Here is a 25,575-nt window from a genome sequence, read left to right as displayed (position 1 = left end):
AACATGTCTGTTCTAGTAAAGCTAAAGCCTGAGGGACAATTTGTTTAAAGATACAGTATGTGGTAGACTCTTTAAAATCAGCTGTTCTAGTCAAGCTCTTAGTGACTGTTTAATAATCTTAGGTCTCGTCTACACTGCAGACCTATACAGTATTGGTATAACTACTTTGCTCGGGGTGTGTGAAATCCATACCCCTCTGTCACATAGTTATATCAGCATAAATCCCCTGTGTAGACAGCGCTATGTTGACAGGAGGACGTCTCCCACTGACGTATCTATATCAGGTGGATTAACTACGCTGACGGGAGAGCTCCCGTCACTTAAGTACTATAGCGGTGCAGCTGCAATGATGCAGTGTGTTAAGGTGTAGAGCTGCCCTTAGTAATTTTATACAAAACTTTAGAGATTGTTTGACTTAGTTCCTCTAATAGAAATTCAAGAGGTAAATTGGTGAAAGACTTTTCTTTGATCAAGAGGAGGGCGTTATGCTGAGTAATTGAGATTTTAAAGATCTATTTATATGGGCCCACAGTGTGTGCATGATACTTCTGTGGTCAAATACAAGAGATGCCAACTGTCTTGGGGCCTGCAACCTATTTCGCAATCCTGCTAAGATTTAGCACATGCTTAACTTTTAATCAGGTGAGTAGTCTGAGTTAAGTGAGACCATTTGTGTGTTTAAACTTAACCCTCGATTTTTTTGCAAACACATGCCAATATTTCATTTATAATTACATAGTACTGTACTGAAGTTTTTGTATTAGGTTATTAAAAGTACATCAGCTTCATATATTTCTGAGGATCTTCTAGAATTATCATGAATGTGATTAACATTTTTCTGTTTTCTTATTTTCTTGGTTGCGCTTGGCAGTGCCTTATCTATAGTCGCTTTCTGGTTTTCCTGTATAGTTGGTCAGGACTCTATTCCAACTTGGCGGAAAGACGTAATTATATTGTAGGATTGTCATAAGAGGAGCACCTTTTCCATCTCCCCCTTTTCCTCACATGAATCAACTATCCACAAATCAGCTCTCTGAGATTAGAAACAAAGTGGTGCTTCCTGGAAACACAATCTTCTATGTGCAGCAGATTGGATACCTGCTAAGAACAGCTTGCTGGTGGGTTGGCTCATAGTGCTATTCTGCATGTTTGAGCTGTATTTTTAATCTTTAAAATGAGTTTATTTCCAAGATCAGTTTTTGTTTTCCTGTTGAGATTTAATTAATGTGTGTTTTAAGTAAATTCTAGTTAAATAGGACTTCACCAAATTACTTGGATTTTATTTTCAGTAGTCTGAGCAATGCAGATAACCCTGTTTTAGCCCTGAAGCCACCTAGATCTATGGATTCAGACCAAATTCCCACCCAATCTCAGGTCTCTGGGGAAACCTCTGTTGTGTAAAAAAGTTTACTAATTGGTAATTTCTTGAAATATCAAAAAAGCTGTCTAAAGCTACATCTTCAAACACCTCTTATAGCTGCATTAAAGCAAAAATTATATGAATGCTTTCAGTAATAAGTTAGAATGCTTGTATCAGGTCTTCATTTGCATCAGATAGATAGGTCCTTACATCCTCATACTTCGTGATCTGTACCAGCTTCTGCTAATTGTCAGCAACTACAGAGGATTTGGACAGTGTTGCAAAATGTATTTCTGCCTTCATTTGGGAAACAAGCACTGCTAATGGCCATCAAAGATCAGAACAGTTGGCTCAACTTTAATAAAGAGTCTTTAATTTCAGACTTTGGAGTGATAATTAAGAGCTTTCAGTAGTTTAGAGAATCTTGCCTTATTAAATTTCTAACTTGCATTTAAAAGTAGAATTTCATAAACTTCAAGATAAAGATTTTACATGCCTAAATTGTAAACATCCCTATTTGATGCAATTGGCTCTAAAGAACTGGTTTCTGATTTTATCCAAAGCAGGTAGTTTTTGTGGAAGTGTCTTAGTAGAAAACCAGGCTGACTGTAGCTCATTTGAAGCCCCCTGTTAAAACCACTCAATTTAAGCCTTAAATTGGAGAAGCCAGGTGCCTGGATAAGCGCATCCCATATCTTTAAAAATGCAATTGAATACACTTGGAGAATTAGAAGCATAACATTACGGATTCTGTAACTTTATGTATTCCACCAAATCTAACCTTTTTAAAAAAACTTCTCAGTTGAGTATATACAACCTTTATAAATTGATATTAACTGCTACATGGTAGCCAAGCTTTACAGAAAACTGGGTCCAAACAGATAACATATCTCCTAAAGCACATTGTTCTCATTAAAGTATTAATTTCTGTATCTTTGCCCAGACTGAAGACTGAGTTTAATCTATCAAATTCTGCTATTAAGGTGCTCTTACTTCTCCACTCAATTTTTTCCCATTATGGGTTTTTTTACCCCCAAATTTTCCAAGGCAGACTTTTCATGAGAATATTGCCTCTGCTGGAAGGAGTTTGGGCTTAATTGCTTCATCCCCATATTTCCTTTTAATTTGTCAGCCTTCTTCTTTGGAGGTATGAATATTGAGTCGTGAGTATTGGAATGGTGTTGAATTATGAACATGTAGGGGAACACCCAGTTTTGTAGACAAATTATAATCATTCTCTCAGGCACTGCATGCAAATACAGGAAAAAGTCTACTTATTAAGTGAGCATGGGAGGTTTTAAAGATCCTATTCTTTGGGAACTGAATTCTTGTTGATATCAACTTAGCTAAATAAAATGAAAGAAAATGTCGGTGTCATCAGATGGTACTTGGTTTTCCAGCCATTCCAGTGTACAAGTAGATCAACACCAAGGAAGTCCTTATGAAATTGCTAACTAGTGATCACAGTGTGGTACTTACTGAAAGTTTCTAAGCTTTCTTGAGAACAGAGCTCTCATGAATGGGGGTAGAAAGCTCTTCCCCCACCACCTCATCTCTCTCTCTCTCTCTCTCTCTCTCTCTCTCAACCACCATGAGAAGAACTTGGGCAGAGTCACAGACTGCAGAGAGCAAGTGTATCTCTGAAGAGGTTAAGTGTGCCTGGCTAAGATTGAATGGAATTTTGGGGAGAAAGAGTTGGTTGGTCTCATCTTAGACTCTGACCACTGAGAGTTTTTCCCTGTGTGCCATGGCATGTTTGTGAAACCCCTGTAATTCTTGAACTTCATCTGTGGGCTACTATTGGCTTCTTAACTTTTGTTCTTTTTTGGTACAGTTGCCACTTGCAACATCTAGGACTTGTAGTTTATTTTAATAACCAAGAGCAGGATTTATTGACTTGCTTTTGAAAGGAGATTATTTTACTTCATAAGAGAATCCAAAGGTCCTAATCTTCCTCCTGCGCAAGAGGATCCTTGTTTTTTAAAATGTGTGTTTGGACCTTTGCCCAAGTCATTAGTGGCTACATACTGCCAGTGATCCATGTGTTTTGCACTCGTTAATGTCTGGAAGTTTATTGTGTAGATTAAGGGCAGGAAATTTCTTTAGCTGCTTTGGCACATAGGGCTAAATGACTGATCCATGGAAGCAGATTGTCCTAACCTCTTGTATAAGTAAGAAGATCTAAAATCTTCAGCTGACTGTGTCAGGTAAGCTTGTCTTTAACAGTGGCAGATTGGAAAGATTTGGCAGCCCTTTGAGGGGCTTTGTTGTTCAAATAAATGTTTTTACAACTGGTTTACATTGATATTGACACATCCAACTTTCAGGTGCTTTCTACCAGACTTTTAAGATACAAAGTGGGACCCAGGTAATTAGTTGAAAGATGACATTCTGGATTATTGATTCTATATTTGTCAAATATTGTCAAGATGGTATTAGTATTAAGAGTCAAAAAACTTTCTACCCTGACAGAGTGATAGTCTGGCAAATGGGTATGTTGAGATTAAGCATGTTTAGTTGTAGTTAGAACAGAGTTTTACCAGGTTGAGTACTGTGATCCTCTCAAACAATACTACTTATAACATTAGAGTATATAGTGACTACTTTCAACTCTGCAGGGCAAAGCCAATCAGTGTAAAAAAGTATCAAGGATTATGGGATACTAGCTGTGTCCTGTATTTCACTCTGTTGCAGAGCACATCACTTTTGGATATTTCAACATTTTCACGAAAATGAGCATTATTATGCAGCTCAGACGAATTAAAGTTTAAACAGCTCTTGTAGAAACTTAACTTAGATGTAATCAGAGCCATTTGTTGGGGGGTGATGGAAGGTGTATGTGGCCTGAGGTTGTACTGGAACCTTGTAGTGAGAAAGGAACCCTACTCTTCCTCCTTAGAATCATAGAAATGTAGGGCTGGATGGGACCTTCAGAGGTCATCAAGCCCAGCCCCTGTGCTGAGGCAGGACCAAGTAAGCCTAGACCGTCCCTAACAAGTGTTCATCCAACCTGTTCTTCAATGCCTCCATTGGAATAACTCGTTCAGGAATTCTGTGGCAGAACTGGGAATTGAACCCACATCTCCTGAATCCTAGGCTAGTTCCTTAACCATGTAGATGTCCTCCTCCTTAGGGCTGCTTCCCTAGTCAGGGCATTAAAGATCTCCTACCCAGAAATGAACTGGTTTCTGTCATGAAAGAGAAATTCTGCTCTTTTTGTTGAGGAGTGTGTATATGTGGCAGTAGTTGAGGGAGGCGCTTGTAACACCATCTGTTGCATTAATACCTAGGCACCACCTGAGAAGTAACCAGCATCATTGCTGTTTAACTTTTCTCCCCACTTCCTCCAGATACTCAGGGCTATGTTCTTCTGAATTTCTTATTCCCTCTGTGATGGGTTCCCTCTGGGGTGCCACCTGGAACTGGGGTACCACTTACCCTTCTGACCCACCAGTCTGGGCTCCCTCTCACACTGTGCTGCTGCAGACACGCTTCTGGTATTACACTTCACCAGCATACACAGGTAGGGACACACCCAGCTGCAGTTACATGCAGGCTCTCTGACCAGCCAGTATATGAGAAACAACAATAGAGAGGCTACAGCCAAAATAATCACCAGCTTCCCAGCCTAGGACCCCAGAGCAGTACCATCCTGCCAGTTTGCCACCTCCTCAATATGGAGAGGAATATGCAACAGCCTTTGCCCCTTGAGCCACGATTTCCCATGCATTTCCCTCAAACTCACTGATTTAGAGCAAACAAAAGCAAGTTTATTAACTACAAAAGAAAAATTTTGAGCGATAGCAAACAGATCAAAGCAGATTATCTAGTAAAAAAACAAAAACACAAACTAAGCGTAACATACTAGAAGATCAGATTTGAATTAACAATCTCTCACCCTAACTGATGATACAAGCGGACTGCAGAGTCTTAAGGCACAAACTACATTTGGTTTGCAACTTGGAATCCCCAGGTGTTTCATACACAGGGTAGAAATCCCTTTAGCCTGGGTCTAGCACTTCCCCTAGTTCAGTCTTTGTTCCTCAGGTGCTTCCAGGAGTCTTCTTGTGTGGGGAGTGTTCTTCACCAGATGATGTCACTACCCTGCCTTATATAGCTTTTGCATATGGTGGGAATCCTTTGTTTCAAAGCTTGGTTCCCAGACCAGTCTGTGGAAAAATACTGACATCCCAAGATGGAGTCCAGCATCATGTGGTCTCATCACATGTCCTTGTAAAGTAATAGCAGCCTTTACTCACAGGCTGTTTGGAGTGTTCTCAGGAAGGCTCATCACCAGGTGGGAGATAAGCTTCTCCTAAGGCCTATTATATTTTCCTAATGGCCCATTGCCCTGAATAGGCCCTTCCCAGCCCACCAAGTCACACATTTATGTCTAAAGTCACACTTTAAAATTGGGACTTGGGTCTAAATCACCTGTACTCCTGAAAATTTTACCCACTGATACTATCTTTTTTAGCAAGATTAAACGTATAGAGATTGTTACCTTTATCATTGAGTTTTCTGTGATTTAGTAGGATAAGCTTAATATTGTCAGAGGTTTGATTTTTATACTCTAGAATATCAGCATCTGCATCAAAGGAATGAAGTGGTATATAGTTATTTGAATACTACATATCTTTTGTCAAAGCATTTTTGGTGGGAAATAAGCTTGATATTGTACTAGACTGTGATTTAGCTATATGGTTCAGATAGGTCGCTGTTCTTCATTGGCCAGTTTTATACTATATACGAAACTAAATCTAGGCCAGTTACACCTTCCTTTGTTGGCAACATAGGAGTTATATTAGGACAGTATTTGCTAGCACATAAGTCTAACGTTTTATACCATGCATGTTAGTCTATGAAACTCTAGTTGCCTGAGCTTGCTAGGCCATACACTCAACTTGATGGCATTTGTTTGTATGCAGTGTGGGATCTTTTGAACATGATATATAATCAATCCAAAACTTTCAGGGAATGTTCTTGGCATCCTTGGTTAGCACCCCACTGATTTGGAAATCAGATTACCAAAAGATTGAAAATGGGGAACATATGGAGCTCCTGCCATCTGTTTATCACAGCTGGAGTGTCAAGCACCTTCTCAGTTGGCTGTACATCAAACTGACTGAAATACCCGTTAACACAGGGGTCCCCAACACAGTCCCCTAAATGCACCCGCGGCATTTCGGCGGATGCTCAACCACCGCCATGGTCCTTCATCTGGCGCCTGCCAGACAAAAAAGGTTGGGGACCACTGCATTAACACCTTCCAGCATAATACTGCCTCTATCTCATCTCTACTTATCCTCCCAATAGAGTTTAACATGTTGAAATCCTGAATGAATTTAGGTAAGGTGGGAGGGGGATAGGGTTGTGCCCACAGTCCTGGCATGGGGGTGGGAATGTGGGACCCTAGTAAGGAGACACACAGAACTCCTGGCAAGGAGAGACTGAGACACCCTGGTATAAGGAGAGAAGGGAAGCCAGCCCATTTCATGGGGAAAAGGTAACGGGTGGCAGGCAGAGCCCCTTCCATGAGGAGTAAATGGGGACACACGCAAACCCCTGCCATGGGAGGCGAAATGGGAGCACACAAAGCCCCTCGTGTGGGAAATAGAACTCTGGAATGGGGGAGGGGAAAGTGGGGGCTCATAGAGCCCTTGCCACGAGTGGGGGAAGGGAGGGCATGGAAATATGGGTGCACGCAGAGCCACTGGCATGGGGCAGAAAATACAGGACCCTGGTAAGGGTGGGACACAGAAACCCAGGAATGGGGCACGCACAGCTCCAGGCATGAAGGAGCAGGTGGGGGAGTTACAGGGAGGTCCCCGAAATAAAGGGGAATGGGAGAGTGGCTCCTAGGGATCTTCTGGAGTGGAATGGAGAAATACAGGGAACCCTTGGTATGTGCAGTGAGCTTGGCCTATGGAAGCTACAAAGTAAACAAACTAGTTGTTGTCTCAGTATTTGATGCTGAAATATGCTTGTTTGTACATTTCCCTCAATCTACAGTAAAATCCAGTTCATAGTGATTCAGGATTACAGATGGCATCCTCTAAGAATTCACTTTAAAAGCTTTCAGCCATAGTTTTGCCTGTATTGTGAACTGGGTACCATTCAGTTAAAATGGCTTTTGTGAAAATTAAGTCTAGAGAGTGACCTAGTTTGGAATTGTTTCAACTGGATTTAACTTGTTTTATTGCTTTTATACAGTTGAGGCCAAACAGTTTTCAGAACCCTTTATAGAAAACATGCTAGACAATGAAGTGTCAGTGAAGGGTCACTTTTCTAATGTAGACACATCGATGAAAACTGCATTAAAATGTGCCTTATAAAAGACTTATGACTGGACACTGACTAAACTGTAGGCATGAACCATGTTTAAACAGTTAATCTAAAATGGTTTAATTTGTCAGTGCAGCCAGGATCTGTCTTACATTCATTGCCTTTTGGAGTTCTTTGTCAGTAGCAGGAGTGTCACAAGTGGTTGGGTGGAGATTTGTCTTCTCATAATTTGCTTATGCAATATATAATACAATTTCTTTATTTATAATGCCTGTCTCTGAAGACAAAGTTTTTAATGTCTGAAGCATCAAACTACCTTGCAAAGGTGTTGTGGAAAGGACATGTTTTGGCAAGCATGATTTTACATTCCATGAATGGCATGATCACAAAGATTTAGTCTTGCATGTTGGAGATTAATTTATTTTTCTGCGGGTATTTGCTGGTTAGCCTACTGAGGGCAATTCTTCGCATATTCTTGTGTAAATTGAATATAAGAACGGCCATACTGGGTCAGACCAAAGGTCCATCAAACCCAGTATCCTGTCCTCTGACAGTCACCAATGGCAGGTGCCCCAAAGGGAATGAACAGACAGGTTATCAAGTCACCCAATCCCAGCTTCTGGCAAACAGAAGCTAGGGACACCATTCCTGCCCATTCTGGCTAATAGCCATTGATGGACTTACTTCCATGAATCTATCTAGCTCCCTTTTGAACCCTGTTATAGTATTGGCCTTCACAACACCTTCTGGCAAAGAATTCCAGAGGTTGACAGTACATTGCATGAAAAAATACTTTCTTGTGTTTTGTTTTAAACCTGCTATTTATTAATTTCATTTGGTGGTCCCTTGTTCTTGTATTATGAGATGGAGTAAATAACACTTCCTTATTTACTTTCTCTATACCACTCATGATTTTATAGACCTCTATCATATCCTCCCTTATTCGCCTCTTTTCCAAGCTGAAAAGTCCCAGTCTTATTAATCTCTCCTCATACGGAAGCTATTCTATACCCCTAATCATTTTTGTTGCCGTTTTCTGAACCTTTTCCAGTTCCAATATATCTTTTTTTGAGGTGAGGCGACCACATCTGCACGCAGTATTCAAAGTGTGTACCATGGATTTATATAGAGGCAATATATTTTCTGTCTTATCATTATTATTGGCTCCAGCATCTGTGGACCAAGAGTGATTTGACAATTATGAAATTTAAATTGTTAAAACTTTATCTTTCACTTGTTTCACTGCCTTCTGACATCTGGATCTGCCTGTATGCAATGCTTGCATTCTGTGCATTTTCTGGTTATGACAGCACCTCTCCCAGCTTTCCTAAAAAGGAATCCGTCCATTATGTGTGAGCTAGTTTTAAAATAATAAATTCCATGCAGCTTCTAATAGTTCCTTTCACATGCCTATAAATTATAAATGATACTTGGACAATAAGCTCCCTCTTGGACACCACTCTGTGTTCATCCTTACTGATATAAGCACCATTATATTTCTAAAATGCTGTGTAGTACTGCTTGTGTTCAAATTATTAATTCTTCAACTAAGGTATAAATTCACAATAAACATTTGAGACAAATCCCAAAATGAAGTCCTCCAGAAACACCAGAGAAGACCATACTTATTTTTTCTTAATATTTGTAAGCTGAAAATACCTGAGTAAAAGGGGACTTTTATGGTGGGATGGCTCAGAGGGACCATTTCAGGCCTGTCTCACAGATTACAAAGAAGCAAAAAATACACAAATCCAATTAAAAAAAAAAAATCTTTGTAGCTCATTTTTATGGACCCTTGGGTAGTTTCTGCTGCAGGCAATTGTGACCTCTATATAATGCCTTCCCCATGGCATAATACTTGATGCTGGTTAGTTAATAATGGCACTATTTAATGTTCAATAATTTGTAAATATCAAGTAAACCACAAAAGTGTCCCGGCAAGGTGAAGATGCCAGGGCTGATTAAGGCTGGAAAGGCGGTATATTTCTGTAGTAAGGTGGACTAAAGAAGTAGTGGGAGATTGGTGCAACAGGCTTTTGGATGTTTGTTACACATTACCTATCTCTCTTCAGTAGAAAAAGAATCACTGTATTGGTGTTTGCATCTTCATTTAAAGAAAAAATACCTTTTACGTACTGGACTGATGGGGATTCCTGGGAACCCCTTGCTAACATTTTAGCAACACCAAATTGAAAGAAAGGTTAGTATGCTTTCTCTGCCTCTGTTGGAATTTACCTCTTTTCTGGATACCGTTTAATCTTTTCTGCTAGCATTGACTTATCACAGGGCTCATTTTAAAAATATTTCTGAAGGATGAATTATTTTGCCTTTGGAATGGAGCAGGTGTATCAAATGGCAGGTATTCAGATTTTTTCGTCATGGAGGTCTTCATGCTCCTTCACTTCCCACTCAAAATTGTACAAGTTTGTCACTGTGCTATGCTAGTCTGCTCAGCATATTTTTTAGGAACAGAGTGCAAACATTTCCAGTCAAGTGGAACTCATTATATTTGCCCAGTGCTGCTGCTGCCTTTGACTAAAACTGAGCATTTTTTGTTGAAATAAGAACCTATTCCCTTCATCCCTGCATCAGTTTTTTTGATGAAAGCCATTGACTTCAGTGGGAATGGTATCTCATGCTTCCTCTCGTACCTCTTTCCCTGCTTATATGCAAGTAAAGCTCTTATTTTTGCAAGTCCTGTAACAAATTTCTGTGTGTGTTTGTTCAGATTTTCTGCCCTTGTTTACAGGATATACCTGCATTGTTCGGAAACAAAATGGAAACCAATGTATTAGTCTGGGGAGGACAGTGTTGCTCACTTACAACAAGGAATGGGGTTGGAGATGGGAAAAGATGAAGACAAGTGAGAGATTTTTGGAGAAAAGAGGTTCAGCAGTTAAATGGGAATTATTTTTAAACAATTTAGTCAAGTTAAAGTCTTCTCACTTAAAATATGAATGTCATAATTTGGAAGATGCTTCTCTTAGCTCTATAATAACCATATAGTACTCATGATCGTAGCTGTGCAGTGAAATAGATGCATCATAGGTGACATGAGATTGACTTATAATTAAAATATCTTTAAGTAATTATTCTGTGGTCTGAAATCTTATCAAGATAAGAATTTGTGCCTCTTTGATTCTTTATGATGTATTAAAGAATGCCTGAAAGCTGCAGTCCCCTTCCCCCATTCTTATATTTTACCATAGAAATATAAGGGACATAAAATTTTGTCTTCCTGATTTTTCCAAAGGCCTTCCTTGAATCACAGGGATGTAACGGGAGTATTCTCAGGTCTTCACTTTTAATGATCAGGAATGTTAAATCTTTAACAGACAGGCTGAGGTGTTAATGCCTATTTTTCCTTCAGCCTTCAATAAAAGGGTTAATTGTGAGCGGATGTTTAACAGGCTTAGCATCAATAACAAGGGGGAAAGGAACACAAGCCAGAATAGGGAAAGAACAGGCTAAATAATATTTAGATGAGTTATATTTATTCAAGTTGACAGGTCTTGACAAAATTCATCCAGGTACTTAAAGTACTAGTTGGAGCAGTCTCAGAACCAGTAACAAGTATCTTCAGGAACTCATGGAGGACTGGAGAAGGGCAAATGCAATACTTACCTTTAGAAGGAGGAACAAAGAGGACCCAGGGAATTTGGTTAGCCTAAATTTGATACCTGGAAAGATACTGGAACAAATTATTAAATAATCCGTATGTAAAAGCTCCTAAAGGATACTAGGTGACACATAATAGCAACATAAATTTGTCAAGAATAAATCATGTCATACCACCTAATTTCCTTTTTTGACAGGGATGGGGGGAAGCGGTAGACATGATATATCTTGATTTTTAGTAAGGTTTTTTGACATGATCTCACATGAAATTCTCATAATCAAACAAGGGAAATGTGGTCTAAATGGAATTACTATAAGGTGGGTGCACAGCTGGTTGAAAACCCATACTTAGAGTAGTTATCAGTGACACCCTCCCAGTCTGACAGCAAGTATCTAGTGGGGTCCCTAAGGAGTCTGTCCTGGTTCCAATACTGGTCAGTATTTTCATTAATGGAGTGGAGAGTATGCTCATAAAATTTGAAGAGGACACCAAACAAAATCAGAGGTTTTAAATAGTGAATAAAACCCAATTTTATTTCTTAGGTTGCTCTTTCATGGCATCTGACACAATTCTGCCAGGCCTTAAGTCATCCAGGGAACTAGTCAAGACGTGAATTCCCAATGGAGAGGAAGAAATGGAGAAACCGTTTGAGCCCTCTGCTTACCCTGTAAAGAAGCAAAAAACCAAAATAAACCAAAAAACCTATTAACCTATTTCTTCAGCAAGGGTTTTTTCACTGTACATTTTAATGCAAGTAGAGTTCTGCAGAAAATGTGTCATAAGCTCATAGACATTAAGTTCTTTGGCTTTTTAAAATGTTTTCATCCCTCTTAAGTGCTTGTATGAAATCACTGCAGTTACTTAGAATTTAAATAGAAGTGCAGTAGCTGCTGATGTGGCAACACAGAAACATTCCTTCCTGCTTCTGTCAGCAACATGCATTCATGGTTTAAAGGTCAAAGTGATTTAAATAGTAAAACCGACTCATGAAAATGTCTGTCATTTCTGAATACAGTATAACTTCTGGATTTTAATACACCTTCTTAAACCACATTCATATTACATAAGAAAGAGTGTTTATCTTTTAAATCAGAGAATCTGACATGTAAGAATTAGAAAAAATTCTTCAATGAACAGAGAAAGAGGTTACAATGTTAACTTAAAACATAAAATATTTTTGTTGAATTCATCAAACTGCGATCTGTCTCTTCCTTTGTGTTTGGACAATAGGAGATGCATTCTATTTGCAAAATTATAATCAGGAGTTAATGAGCAGTAATTAGGGGTGAATAGAACTACTAAAATTGGAATTACTTGTAAATACAGTTCAAAATTATCACTGTCTTTTTGAAAAAGATGCTTTGTGGCTTATGAGAGTTCTGTTTGTTTTCCAAAGGAGCTATGACTGCATACACCAGCGGAGATTTGGTGTTCCTTTTCCAGCAAGCAGTGATGTCTTCAGTGTTTTTTTTCCTTTTAATCTGTATCATTTATATTCTCTCCTAAGAGAGATTTGCTGTTCTGCAGAAACAATGCATTCCTATTAACTGGCTCCAGATGTCAGTGTTTGTATTGTATACTTCGATGAGGACTGCAAAAGACTTCCTCTCCAAGCAGTGTTAACATTGAATGTGTACACTAGTTTTTTCCTGAAATTTCCTCTTTACTATAGTTCAGTGGCTCTCAACCTTTCAGACTACTGTACCCCTTTCAGGAGTCTGATTTGTCTTGAATACCCATTACAAAACCAGACACAAAAATACAAAAGTGTCACAGGACACTATTACTGAAAAATTGCGCACTTTCTCATTTTGACCATATAATTATAAAATAAATCAATTGGAATATAAATATTGAACTTACATTCCAGTGTATAGTGTATATAGAGCAGTATAACCAAGTCATTCTCTGTATAAAATTTTAGTTTGTACTGACTTCACTACTACTTTTTATATGTAGCAGGGCCGCCCGGGGGGGGGCAAAGGGGGCAATTTGACCCGGGCTCCGCAGGGGCCCTCAAGAGAACAGCTGAGGCTCCCGCCTCTACCCCTCGCCTGGAGGCTGAGCGCACCAAGTGGCGTGGTGAGGGGGCGGGGCTGCGAGCTCCAGGGGGAGCTCAGCTCCCTCCGCTCAGCCCGGAGCTCACAGCCCCGCCCCCTGACCACGCGGCTCGGAGCAGGGCGGGGCTCAGGCCCCAGCGGAGACATGCTGCAGCTGTTCGGCGAGGCGCTGAGCCTCCGGGTGAGGAGGGAGCCGGGGGTCAGAGGCTGGGGCCAGGGGGGTTGGCTAGGGGGCAGGGAGTCTTGGGGACAGTCAGGGCACAGGGTGGGGGCAGAGGTTGGGGGCCGGTCGGAGGTAGGGAATAGGGGGGATTGGATTGTGGGCGTTCTGGGGGGGGTGGCTAGGGGTTGGGGGCAGACAGGGCACAGGGAGCAGGGGTGGGGTCCCGTGGTGGTGGTGGTGGTGGGGGGTCTCTGGGGGATGGTGAGGGGATAAGGAGCAGGATGGGTTGGGAATTCTAAGGGGGGCAGTCGGGGGCAGGAAGTGGGTGGGGGTTGGACAGGGGGCAGGGCCAGGCTGTTTGGGAGGCACAGCTTTCCTTACCCTAAAGCTCATTCAGCAGTTTGAGGCTTGCAGAAGAGCCAAGCTGTTAGCTTTTCCATTAGGGCTACCATCCCTTTCACTTCTCAAATGCCAAGTTATAGTGTATATTTAATTTCAGTGCCATAGGGAGATTCATGTCAGGGGAGGGTAGCTTCATTTAAAATTAGCCACCGGGAGAGGGATCACATGAGAAGAGCAATATCCTTCCCAACTCTACGAAGGGAGACCCCCTGCATTCCCTGAGGCTTCAGAGGGGTTAATTCAGTGGTTCTCAAACTTTTGTCCTGGTGACCCTTTCACATAGCAAACCTCTGATGCGACCCCCCCCCCTTTATAAATTGAAAACACTTTTTTATATATTTAACACTATTATAAGTGCTGGAGGCAAAGCGGGGTTTGAGGTGGAGGCTGACAGCTCGTGACCCCCAGTAATAACCTCGTGACCCCCTGAGGGGTCCTGACCTCCAGTTTGAGAACCCCTGGATTAATTTAATTTTAGCACCCTGTGTCCATTCACATGCATGTGCTATTTTGAGCATTTCAGTTTTGACACCATAGGCTCATCCCAGATTCTGGAACAAGCTCAAATGCTCAGTTCGTGGAGTATGTACATAGTCTATACTAAAGACAAACCCACAGTAACCGTCTCCAGTTTGTGAGGGACCACATGGAGCCAGTCTCTAGGAAACAGATAAATGCATGGAGATTTAGTCCATTAATGGCTATTAGCCAGGATGGGTAAGGAATGGTGTCCCTAGCCTCTGTTTCTCAGAGAGTGGAGATGGATGGCAGGAGCGAGATCACTTGATCATTACCTGATAGGTTCACTCCCTCTGGGGCACTTGGCATTGGCCATTGTCAGTAGACAGGATACTGGGCAGGATGGCCTTTGGTTTGACCCAGTATGGCTGTTCTTATGTTCTAATCTAAATGAACCCAAAGTTATGGAGACAGATATGAGTCAAGGAAGCCAGCAGAGTATCAGAAACCTGGAAAAATCTCTGCCTGGATGGGCTCAGGTGTTTGGTTACAAGCTGAGGTGGTTCAAAAGTTTTGGATTTTTTTAAGCAGAATTTTTTTATTGTTTCTTTAAACAATCAAACACAGCAAGCAGCAAATATTTGGCTGCACACTTCTGAAACCTCAAACCATGTTCAGGTTTTGGCAGACTAATTTCAGCTTTTCAATTAAAAAAACCACCACAAATTTTGAAGGAAAGCAGACATTGTCCGCGATTTTTTTCTGCTTTTTAAAAACCCCTAGTTTTGGGTCCAAAACAAGTTTTGATGGAAAATATTTGTCCAACCCTTTTAATGAGCTTTGGTGCCTTTTAGCACTAGTTGATGCTGAGAACCAGTGATACCTTGTAAAGAAGTTCTCAAAACTGGGTTTGTGCCGAAATGCGGAAGGTTTATTTTTCCCAGGGGTGCCCGTGGGGGGGAGCAACTGGGGCAATTTCCCGCAAGGGCCCCCAGGAGAATATAGTATTGCAATTTTTTTATAGAAGGGGCCCCCAAAATGTCTTTGCCCCGGGCCCCCTGAATTCTCTGGGCGGCCCTGATATGTAGTCTGTTGTAAAAGTAGGCAAATATCTAGATGAGTTGATGTACCACCAGGAAGACCTCTGCGTACCCCCAGGGGTAGGGGTACGTGTACCCCTGGTTGAGAACCAGTGCTGTGCTATAGATGATGTAGCTCTGACCTTGGAAGACTAGGGTAGAACTGCACTCCTGTGAGTTGATGTTACAGGAACAACCAATGGAATGGTAGACAACAGTGAATTATGAGGCTGTCTGCTGTATTTACTACCTTTGTTTGTTAAAACACTGCATGTTCCTTGCTAAATAATATTTCTAAACAAAAGCTGTGGGATGAATCCTGAGAATGTGTAATCGAGAGAGAATCTCACCCAAAGGACAATGTTTTCTGCAATGCTTATGCAGTGGGGTAAAGTTTAGGCTGTTGTGGTAATGTTAACCTTGTCTGACAAATTTTCTTTCTCGTGTGACTTTTTTCAAACAAACCTGGGGTTATTTTTTGTGTAGAATTTTGTGTGTATGAATCATAACTATAAATTTATTGAACACTTGGCCATACTTGAATTACCTTCTGTTGTGATAGCTTCACAAAACTCTGGATTTTGGATGGTTTGCAGAAGTGCTCCTGCAACAGTGTTTTAATATGCAAATTCGACCATTTTGTGTTGCATTTCAGCAGGATTGAGCTGAGGTTTAAAATAACTGCAAGTTTATGGCTAGCAGGGAAGAATTAGGGATGTGAAACTTGACAAAAAGTTAAGATAAAGCATTTCACATCTATAGGGTGCTAGACCTGATGGTCTGCTGTTAAAGCAGGGGGCTGGTAGTTGGACTGCTTTGTTCTACTAGCTCTGGCACTGACTCCTGGGACCTGTATGCCTCACATTTTCCCATGTGTGAAGTAATAAATGCTTTCCTATTTCTCATGAGGTGTGATGCAGAATTAATGTTGGTATAAATGTTGAGTCCTCTGAAAAGCATTGTTGAAATGCTTGTATCTTGTTAATGTGTTAACCTCCGTAATACCTGCTAAGTCATTGTTTGCAAAACTTCATTCTTCAGAATCACCATGAGAATTGGACTCTCCATCTCTCAGAAAAAATTTAGTAGTAAACTTTATAGAGAAGTTTCATATGAAAGATACCATTAATTTTATAATTTTATAAAATATACAGCATTGTGTGTTATAGCATTGTGTAATAAACACTAAATCAAAATTTACATAAGTTATGAACAAAGTATATTGTCACATACTAATAAACAGCATTCAGACAGATACTCTGGTTATGAATGAAAATTATCAAGGCTGAAGTATCTCATATTTATGCTGGACTAGGATCATGAGACTATGGATACATTGACATTAGATTTATTCTAACTGCATTCAAAATATTTAATTTTGCCAGTGTCACTTATTCTTAAGTAAGCATCTGCCAGCAATGCCCCTCTGCCATGTACATTGGCCAGGCCAGACAGTCTCTACCTAAAAGAATAAATGGACACAAATCAGACATCAAGAATTATAACATTCCAAAACCAGTTGGAGAACACTTCAATCTCCCTGGTCACTCGATTACAGACCTAAAAGTCACAATATTACAACAAAAAAACTTCAAAATTAGACTCCAACGAGACACTGCTTAATTGGAATTAATTTGCAAATTGGACGCCATTAAATTAGGCTTGAATAAAGACTGGGAGTGGATGGGTCATTACACAAAGTAAAACTGTTTCCTCGTGTTTATTTTTCCCCCTACGATTCCTCACACCTTCTTGTCAACTGCTGGAAATGGGCCATTTTGATTACCACTACAAAAAGTTTTTTTTTCTCTTCTGCTGGTAATAGCTCACCTTAACTGATCACTCTCATTATAGTGTGTATGGTAACACCCATTGTTTCATGTTGTGTGTATGTGTATATCTTTCTACTGTATTTTCCACTACATGCATCCGATGAAGTGGGTTTTAGCCCACAAAAGCTTATGCTCAAATAAATTTGTTAGTCTTTAAGGTGCCATAAGTACACCTGTTCTTTTTAAGCATCTGTAGTTACACTTCAAGAGAAAAAAACTGAGTGAGAAATGTGGATCTGTATAATCATTACCACTTGAGACACAATCAGCTTATTTCAATTTAATGTTTGATTTTTCTTGTAGAGGAAGCCCACATGTGAAGGGGACACCACGTTATAAGGAAGAGCAATGTGCTCCTTCGTTAAATCTAGAGATGAAGAAAGTGCTGGATTTGCAAGCATCTATCACCAGGTGTGGTATATAATCATACATGTCTCTAGAGTTTCTGCCTCAATAATAGAGCTTGTTGGTTTAAAAAAAAAAAGAGTGGAACCAGAAAATAGACCAATGAAAGTAAAATCTAAGTTGCTAACTGGTAGATGGAAAGTGGAAGCTTACTTGCACAAATACTTCACCTCGGCGCTTGTCTACAGGCCTTGTCTATGGTGTGGATGTTTTGCCCTGGTGTAGCAGCATCAGTACAAACATCTAATGTAGACATCCTGCACAGGTGTAAAAAATTGCTTGCACTACTGCTGCATATCTTCACACCCTTTAGAAGCTCTTAGCTATTTTTTAAATAGCTTTTCTATATTCTGTTTTGCTCATGCAAAATACAGAGTAGTATGGTAAACAGAACAGTGGTACCAGTACGCATACCTACTAAACCTGCTAGAACAGAGACAAAGGCTGAGTGGAGAACTTGACCTGTGAAGTCCAGGGAAAGCTTCCTTCTTCCATTGGTGAGCACATTTCTCTCCCCCCCCCCCCCCCAAAAAAAAAAACACGCTGAAAGGTACTATATTGACGTATCCACACTGTGCTCAACAGTAATACAAGACGAAAGACCTATTTCCTGCCCTGAAAGACTCAGTCTAAACAAACATCATAAATTTAAGCGCACTGGATTGCTCAGAAAGAAATTCAGTCTGGGTTGTTTTAATAGGAATGACTCTTTTAAAGCTGTAGCACTGTGGGGTAGTGTCTGTGGGTTTTATGGAAGTGATTTTTTTCCAGATGGGACTTGAAAGAAAAGAGGATGAGTACATGATTCACAGATGTAGAAAAGGAAGTTCCAAGTGTGTAGGGGTGGCATGGAAGAAGGCACAAAAATGATAGTGAAAGAAGAGGGAGAGAGGAAATATAAACACAAGTCATAGCTGAGTTTTAACTTCCATTTAGCCGCCTCTTTTCGGGGTGCTTGTGTGTACTGAATTGTTAGAGAGCTTAATCCCTCAGTCTCCCACTTCCCTGGTCCTTCTCGCATGAACAGAAAGCAACAATACCTGAAGTCCAAAGGTGCAAACAATTCAATGTTTATTGGGGTGAACTTCCAGCAAACTTAAATCCAAGTTCCTTTTTCCTTATTTTCAAATCCCAACTTCCTGTTTCCCCTAATTTATATAGTAATATTCTTAGCTATATCTTAACCAATCATTCTACTAACATTTACCTAACCAATCCTAACATATTGTAACATGATTAGCTAGCCAATTATATCCCACCACCTTAATTAGTTTACACCCAGCAAAATAATTATACAGCACACAGAAACAATCACAGAACCAGAGAGAGTCCATGCAAATAAACATAGCAAAGTGGGAACTTATAACGACAAAACAACACAGAAGTGAGGATTTCACAACTACATCTATACAGACATACGGGTTTCGCAGCTGTGTCTTTTGATAAGTGAGTTCTTACCAGACAGAAAACTATCAAACTAAATTTCCTTTTACATCTTCTAGGCTCTTCCCTTTCTCTGGAGGTAATAGATCGGATCACCTTCCTAACAGCCCCAGATTGCCTTATTTCAATATGGCTAGTTTGAAATGCGAGGATGTGACTGCACGCTTCCCAGCTCCTGGCTGCCTCTTAGCCAAAGGCATTGGCCTAAGAACAGGGCCTCAGACTGTCACAGTGAGAGAAGGCCCTTAGACAGATTTTCTTTTATACCTCTATAACTAGCTAAATGATAAACATATACGTAAATTCTTTAAGTATAGGCCTTTACAGACAGGCTTGAATATCTATATCCTAACATGAATTATATACATAATGTATGCTATATGCATAGTTTTGTAGAAAGGAAACCTCTATTTCTGACTCATTCTGCAAATATTTAAGGAACACAAATCAATGTTTTAATTTTTACTAAGTTATGAATAGTGTGTTGTGGAATTAAATGGGTAGGGCTGCTTCAGATGTGTGTTTTTTAGTTATAGCAAGCAATGGACTTCAGATTTTTTTCATGTTGTAGCTTGAATGGTACTTACCCTCACCATTTCTTAAAATTCTGTGGGGAATTTTGGAAAATATTTACAATAGTGTAAACATTAATAATTTTGAACTTTGTATATGTATTACACGAATATGCAACATTAAAGTAATTTTGATACACGATTATGAAAACTCAAAAATAGCCTTAGAAATCAGAATTAAATTTAGCAAAGGATTATTTCAGTGTCTCCAGTATAAATTCTGTATTTGGCTTGTGTGCTTCTATGTAGAATTTGGCACTGGGTTCAAAGTGCCTATAAAATATTTTGTTTGGGAGAAAATAAACATCTTTTGAGTGATTCTTTGCCTTTATGAGGTGGAATGATATGATAATTCCACAATGAGAAGGACTCTTTCCAGGCACCCTCAACTTCTGCAGATTCTAGGACTTCATTTGAGAAAATTAAGTTTTTAGGTTGTTGATAGTGAAACGTACATAATCAGAGTTCACAGTGATAAAATGTTTTCCTATGTCTGTATGCAAACAGTTCTGTTACATCTGCCTGAGAGCTTTGCAATGCTGAAGCAGAGTTTTGTTAGTTTTAGCTGCTGCCATTCAGTATCCTGTGAGCAGTAGTGAGTTTGAAAAGAATCTAGTAACCTTCACTCTACATACCCCTCTGCCTACTTTTATAGAAAGCCAGGAGGCTCTGGATGCAGGGAGGAATGGGCACTCAGCTTTATCAGACACCTACATTTGCCTAAATAGTCCAGGGACAGCACCCTGGGTCAGAATCCTAGTATTGTCCCTTTTCCCAGCAGAAGATTTCTCATTGAATGGGTATTGGCTATGGGTAAGAGTACCCCTCCAAATGTTTGACCTTTTGCCTAATAGCCTCTTGCTATTTAGGGGTCTGGTAAATTTCCTAAGTCCTTTGTGGAAGGGTGATGAAAATGAAGGGGTGTGCATTAGTGGATGGGTGGAAGAGTGAGCGGGTTGTAGAGGAAATACAGGATTGAGGGTGATACGAAACATGATGTTGGAAGGAAGAGTGATAGGGAGTGAGTAAAGGAGAGGAAGAAAGGAGAACACTGAAAATAACTTGGGGAGGGGTAGAAAGAGACCATGTTCTGTTATAGGAAAGAAATGGAAATGCAAAGTGTAACACAGGTTGCATTTTAAAAAAATTTAAAAAAAAGTTAGTAAGTGAAAATTCAGTACAGTGTGTAATACAGCATACAGGTTTTAGCTATTTTAGATTGTAGGGAGCCTGGCTTTTGGGAGGGGTTTAGCAACAACAGGTATTTTTCACTCTGGCAATAGGTATAGGTCTCAGATTAGCAGCTGTCACATAAAGCCTTGATAAGATAAACTCCTCTTCAAACAGGAATTAATTCAGGGAAGTCCTACTGCCTTTGTTATACAGGAGCTCAGACTAGATGATCACAGTGGTCCCTTCTGGTTTTATAATCTCTGAATAGCAGTAATCTGGTATGACGGTTAAGTAATTGTTACTTCCAATAATTTTACACATTTCTTCCACTTTCACAAAAAGAAAATAGTCTTCATCAGGAGTTCAGATATCCGTAACACTGCTAATTTATCCATTCACTGTTCATGAACTCTGAATTCTCGGAGAAGTGGAAACACCTCTGATATTTTGTTAGTTCGATATCTTGATAAACCTTTTAACTGCATACTACATCTTCCACAGTGTAATTTGAGTAACTGCTTCCAGACATCTGTTTATCTACAGTGTTTTAAAGTAGCGTTTTGTTTCATGAATAGTCCTCTGAGTGTTTGGTTTAGACAACCCATCTCTGCAGAGTAACAATTGCTTTTCCTCAGTTTGCAGTCCATGCTGGAGGATCTACTGGTTGCTACTGCTGATGGATTGCTCCACCTTATTCACTGGGATGGCATGACAAATGGAAGGAAGGCCATCAACCTATCTACAATACCATTTTCTGTGGACCTGCAGTCTTCTCGAGGTACTTTCCCATCTCTGTCCTCATCCCCCCTTTATTGGTTAGATACCGTGGAAAAAATACCTTCTATACCAAAAAGCTAAGTCTCATAACCTTTTCTGCCCTAACAACTGAAGAGGCGAGTTTTTTTTCCTTCTGTAAATATAGATAATCTAGCCTATTGTACTGAGATCCTGTTACATACAGAGAGAATACTTGAAAGATTGTAAACTCTGGCTAGCAAAATGATTGTGATGACGGTTCTTAACAATTGCTCTTGTTTCATCAGCAGGTTCATTCTTGGGCTTTGAAGATGTACACATTAGAGATATGGAATATTGTGCCACACTTGATGGGTTTGCTGCTGTTTTTAACGATGGCAGAGTTGGTTTCATTACCCCAATATCAAGTAGATTCACTGCTGAGGTACGGTTTACTTACTGCTCTTACGACACATTTTTTTCTTTGTAATAGGTTGTCTTTGCGACTGTTTTCCCCGTCTCTTGATGTTAATTTTTCATTTTTAAATGAGTTCTTTACATTCATCTGAATTCTTCAATATTAGCTGTAGAGCCACTTCCACTAACATAACTGGTAATATGGACAAATAAAATTACTGTAGTCCATAAAAATCACTGGAATTAATCATTTTTAGGGCAGGAAGTGTGGCCTTGTGGGAAAGCACAGGACAGGATGCTAAGAGATCTGGGGACAGATAGAGAACAGGTGAAAATTGTCATATTTCTCATTAAGTCGATGAAACTGTTACAATTTGTAACAGCTCAGGATCTGTCACTTTGTTTATGTTCCCAGTTCTGGGGTTTTATTCCTGTTTCTGCCACTAGTTTCCTGCTATAAACAGGGAATAATAGAATGGGTGATTTCCCCAGCTGTGCAATACCTCGTTAGGCAGAATACCACCTCTTATTGATTTAAGTGCTTTGAGAGGTGCCTACACTTTTATAGATATGATTTCTAATGTTTCTGTTAGAGAATTATGATCTTTTCTGAGATGTTTTCTTCACTTTTAATTTAACCTACAAGCTACCAATACAGGGGGAAATAATTATTTTCCTTAACATTCCGATATTTTGGGGCTTTTTGCCTATTTAATAATATATTCAACTTTGTTTTGTTAGATTTCCTTACTTGACTTTTTTATTCTCTACAGAAGGCTTTTTCAGCTTCCTGGATTTTATATTGCTTACATTTTTAGTATTATCTAGAGCCATCAGTTTCAGCTTGGATTTGGTAATGCTTTTTACTTGCATGAATCCTTGCCTGGTACATTCTACTTTTTTTTCTGTAGTGCTATAAAAGCACATGATTTACAATAAATGTTATAAACCTGTTTTACTTTGCTTAACCAGAGCTCTCATTAAATTAAAGCCCATAACCCAGATAATTTCACAGGCATTTTTACATGTATGCCCCTAACTAAATTTTACAACAACCCTACAAAAATGGAGAAAGATGTCAGTTTTTGAGGCAAACTGCACTTGTTACATGGTTTTATAATTTGTCATTCCTGTAATATAAAAGACAAACTTTTAGAACATATCAGTGCCTTTAAAAATATTCTGGGCTTTTCCAGTGTAGAAGTGTGATCTATTTTACTAAGAGCTATGATAAAAGAATAGAGCTCTGACTTGGGATCTCTGTGTCAACATCCTCATTTTCTGAAGTGTCTCAATGCCTCCATTAAAATATGGAGAGCAACATTTTAAAAAATGTTACAAAATATTGTGTTCTCAAGTGGTAAAATTCTGTTCTTTGGCCATATTTCAAAGAAAACGACAGATAAGCTTTGCTTCAAGCTATCAAGATATAGCATACATTTGAAAAGACATTTATCTGGACATAATTTCTATCTTGAAAAAGAGGGGACATCTTAATTTTTTTTTTAAATGTAGGTTTTAATTCCTCTTGGCCCAATGCAGGAGTCTCTCCTCTAGTCTCAGAGCACCTGATGTCTTCTATGGTCATTGGTCACATTTGTGAATTCAGTGGGAGATCCACGTATGGAGGGTTGCAGATTGGGACCACTTAGATGAATTAATGGGCTACGTAAATAACATCTCTTGAAGCCTCCTCTTTTTTTTTTTCATCCCCCTTGCAGCAGCTCCGTGGTGTTTGGGCACAAGATGTTTTTGATGGAACTTGTGTGGCAGTAAATAACAAATACAGATTAATGGCATTTGGATGTGCCAAGTAAGTTCTATATTGCTACTCTAAAGGTCTGATGGGAAAGGTTTGGGGTTTTTTAATGAAACATAGACAGAGTTTCCTATATTTAGTACTACCTTATAAGAGTACAAAGTTGCATTGTTGGAACTTGTAAACTAATGAATAGGTGTTCTATTGTAGGTAGAACTTTTTGCTCTGGCTTATAAAGAAATGTCAAAATGTCTTAAATTACAATGTAATGAAGCAATGCCCCACAAGTGAAGTATTTTTGCTAATTTTTTCTATAATAAAAATTAAGCTGCAAGCTTACTGGAGGATACCAGGGGCATATTACAAAGTAAACTCTCAAATATAAATACCTCAGTGATACAGACTAAATATGGGAAATGCCACTGGTTATGGTATTTCTTTAATGTAATTTGCTATATAAATGTTTAAATTGGATTCTTTGTCACTTTAGGTGAGACACCAGGGTTCCCCTATTTTCTGTGTTCCCACTCTGTTCTCAGAAAATCATTGTCCTGAGTTTTTATTCTCATCAGAGCTGCCATTGAGATTTCTTGAGTGGCATGGCATGTTTTTATAACTGAGTGCACTGTGGTTATTGCTTTCTCCCTGCATCTTAAGAGCAAACATATTTTTACCAATACATTTTTTGAAGCTAAAAATAGTACCTCATATTTCTTGGATGAGATTTTTTTCTTTTATTTAAATGACTTGCCCGTTTTTGTTTTGTTTTGTTTTTTTACCTTTAGCTTCTACAGTTTTAGAAGAGTTTAGTAGAGTTTAAGAATTTAAGTTAATTATGGATTTAAAAAAATTATAAGCAATGATGGGACTGCACTTTGTTACTAGCAATGGAAATACAAATATACAAATGAAAGCTATTTAGAGAATTTCTCCAACCTGATTTATTTTTAGCCATGTGGCCTGTACTTCTAAAACTTGAAACAGATTATCCATGTAATAATGTGAAGGCAAGGTTTAGAGGGGACTTTCTACCATTTTTTTTAACGTCCATCGATTCATTTTCATTGATTATGTTCCCCCCAACTAGAAGAAACACCATGAAAAGATATAAATAGCGTAGCATCCTGGACTGCCACTGAAGTGCTCAATTTTACATATGATAGGATAGTTTCAGTACAGTTTGTGTGTATGCTATACTTTTTTCTCCCGGTAAACATTGAATCATTTGAGAAGTACACCACTATGAAGAGCAGAAGAGAGACTTATTCCAACTGGCAACTTCTTTGATCGAAGGAAGTGACTTCACTAATGTGGTTCTTGCTTCCGTTTTTTTTTTGTTTTGGGTTTTTTTTGTTTTTTTGTTTAGATTTTAGTTTACATTTTTATATGGCTAACTATAAATACATTATTTCCTTTGCGGCACTACCACAGAGTAAAACTCTGAGCTGTGCAGCTAATGGACGTTAGGATGTACATGTAGCTCTCTACAAACACTCCAAGATGAAACCGTATGCACTTTGTTTTTTCACCACATCTGAACTCCTGTTTTTATGCTTTTTTTAACCAATATTAAACAATGCTGTTTAAAACTAAAGGGGTTTTGTCACTCCTGTAGTTTTCCTATTATTTAAAGACATTTGTCTATTTTCTTGCTTCTATACCTAAAGTATAAATGCAACAATTTGTAGAAAAAGTGTATGAGGGAAGAGGAGTCACTGCCAGTGAACTAGCAATTGTACTCTGTTTGAAACTGCCATTTTACTCACACTTCATTTCCAATTTTAAAACTTTTTAAATAGGCTTCAGGAGCAG

At 39.2% G+C, this 25,575-nt stretch overlaps 1 protein-coding gene across 2 annotated transcripts in view; it reads left to right on the top strand.

The window, feature by feature from the left end:
• RIC1 (RIC1 homolog, RAB6A GEF complex partner 1) overlaps positions 1-25,575 on the top strand; it is an 81,383-nt gene that overhangs the window by 22,524 nt on the left and 33,284 nt on the right. The window contains exons 4-7 of one of the 2 annotated variants that reach the window (XM_039543368.1): positions 17,563-17,670; positions 21,488-21,630; positions 21,899-22,032; positions 23,726-23,817. In XM_039543368.1, the coding sequence (XP_039399302.1) occupies positions 17,563-17,670; positions 21,488-21,630; positions 21,899-22,032; positions 23,726-23,817 (477 nt within the window). Of the gene's footprint in view, positions 1-17,562; positions 17,671-21,487; positions 21,631-21,895; positions 22,033-23,725; positions 23,818-25,575 lie in introns of both variants that reach the window. The other variant, XM_039543367.1, reaches the window with a different exon arrangement.

This window comes from Mauremys reevesii, linkage group 6 (assembly GCF_016161935.1).
Source record: "Mauremys reevesii isolate NIE-2019 linkage group 6, ASM1616193v1, whole genome shotgun sequence".
NCBI classification, from domain to species: Eukaryota; Metazoa; Chordata; order Testudines; family Geoemydidae; genus Mauremys; species Mauremys reevesii.
The sequence above is the reverse complement of the archived record's forward strand: the minus strand, read 5'-3'. Positions and strand labels throughout refer to the sequence as shown.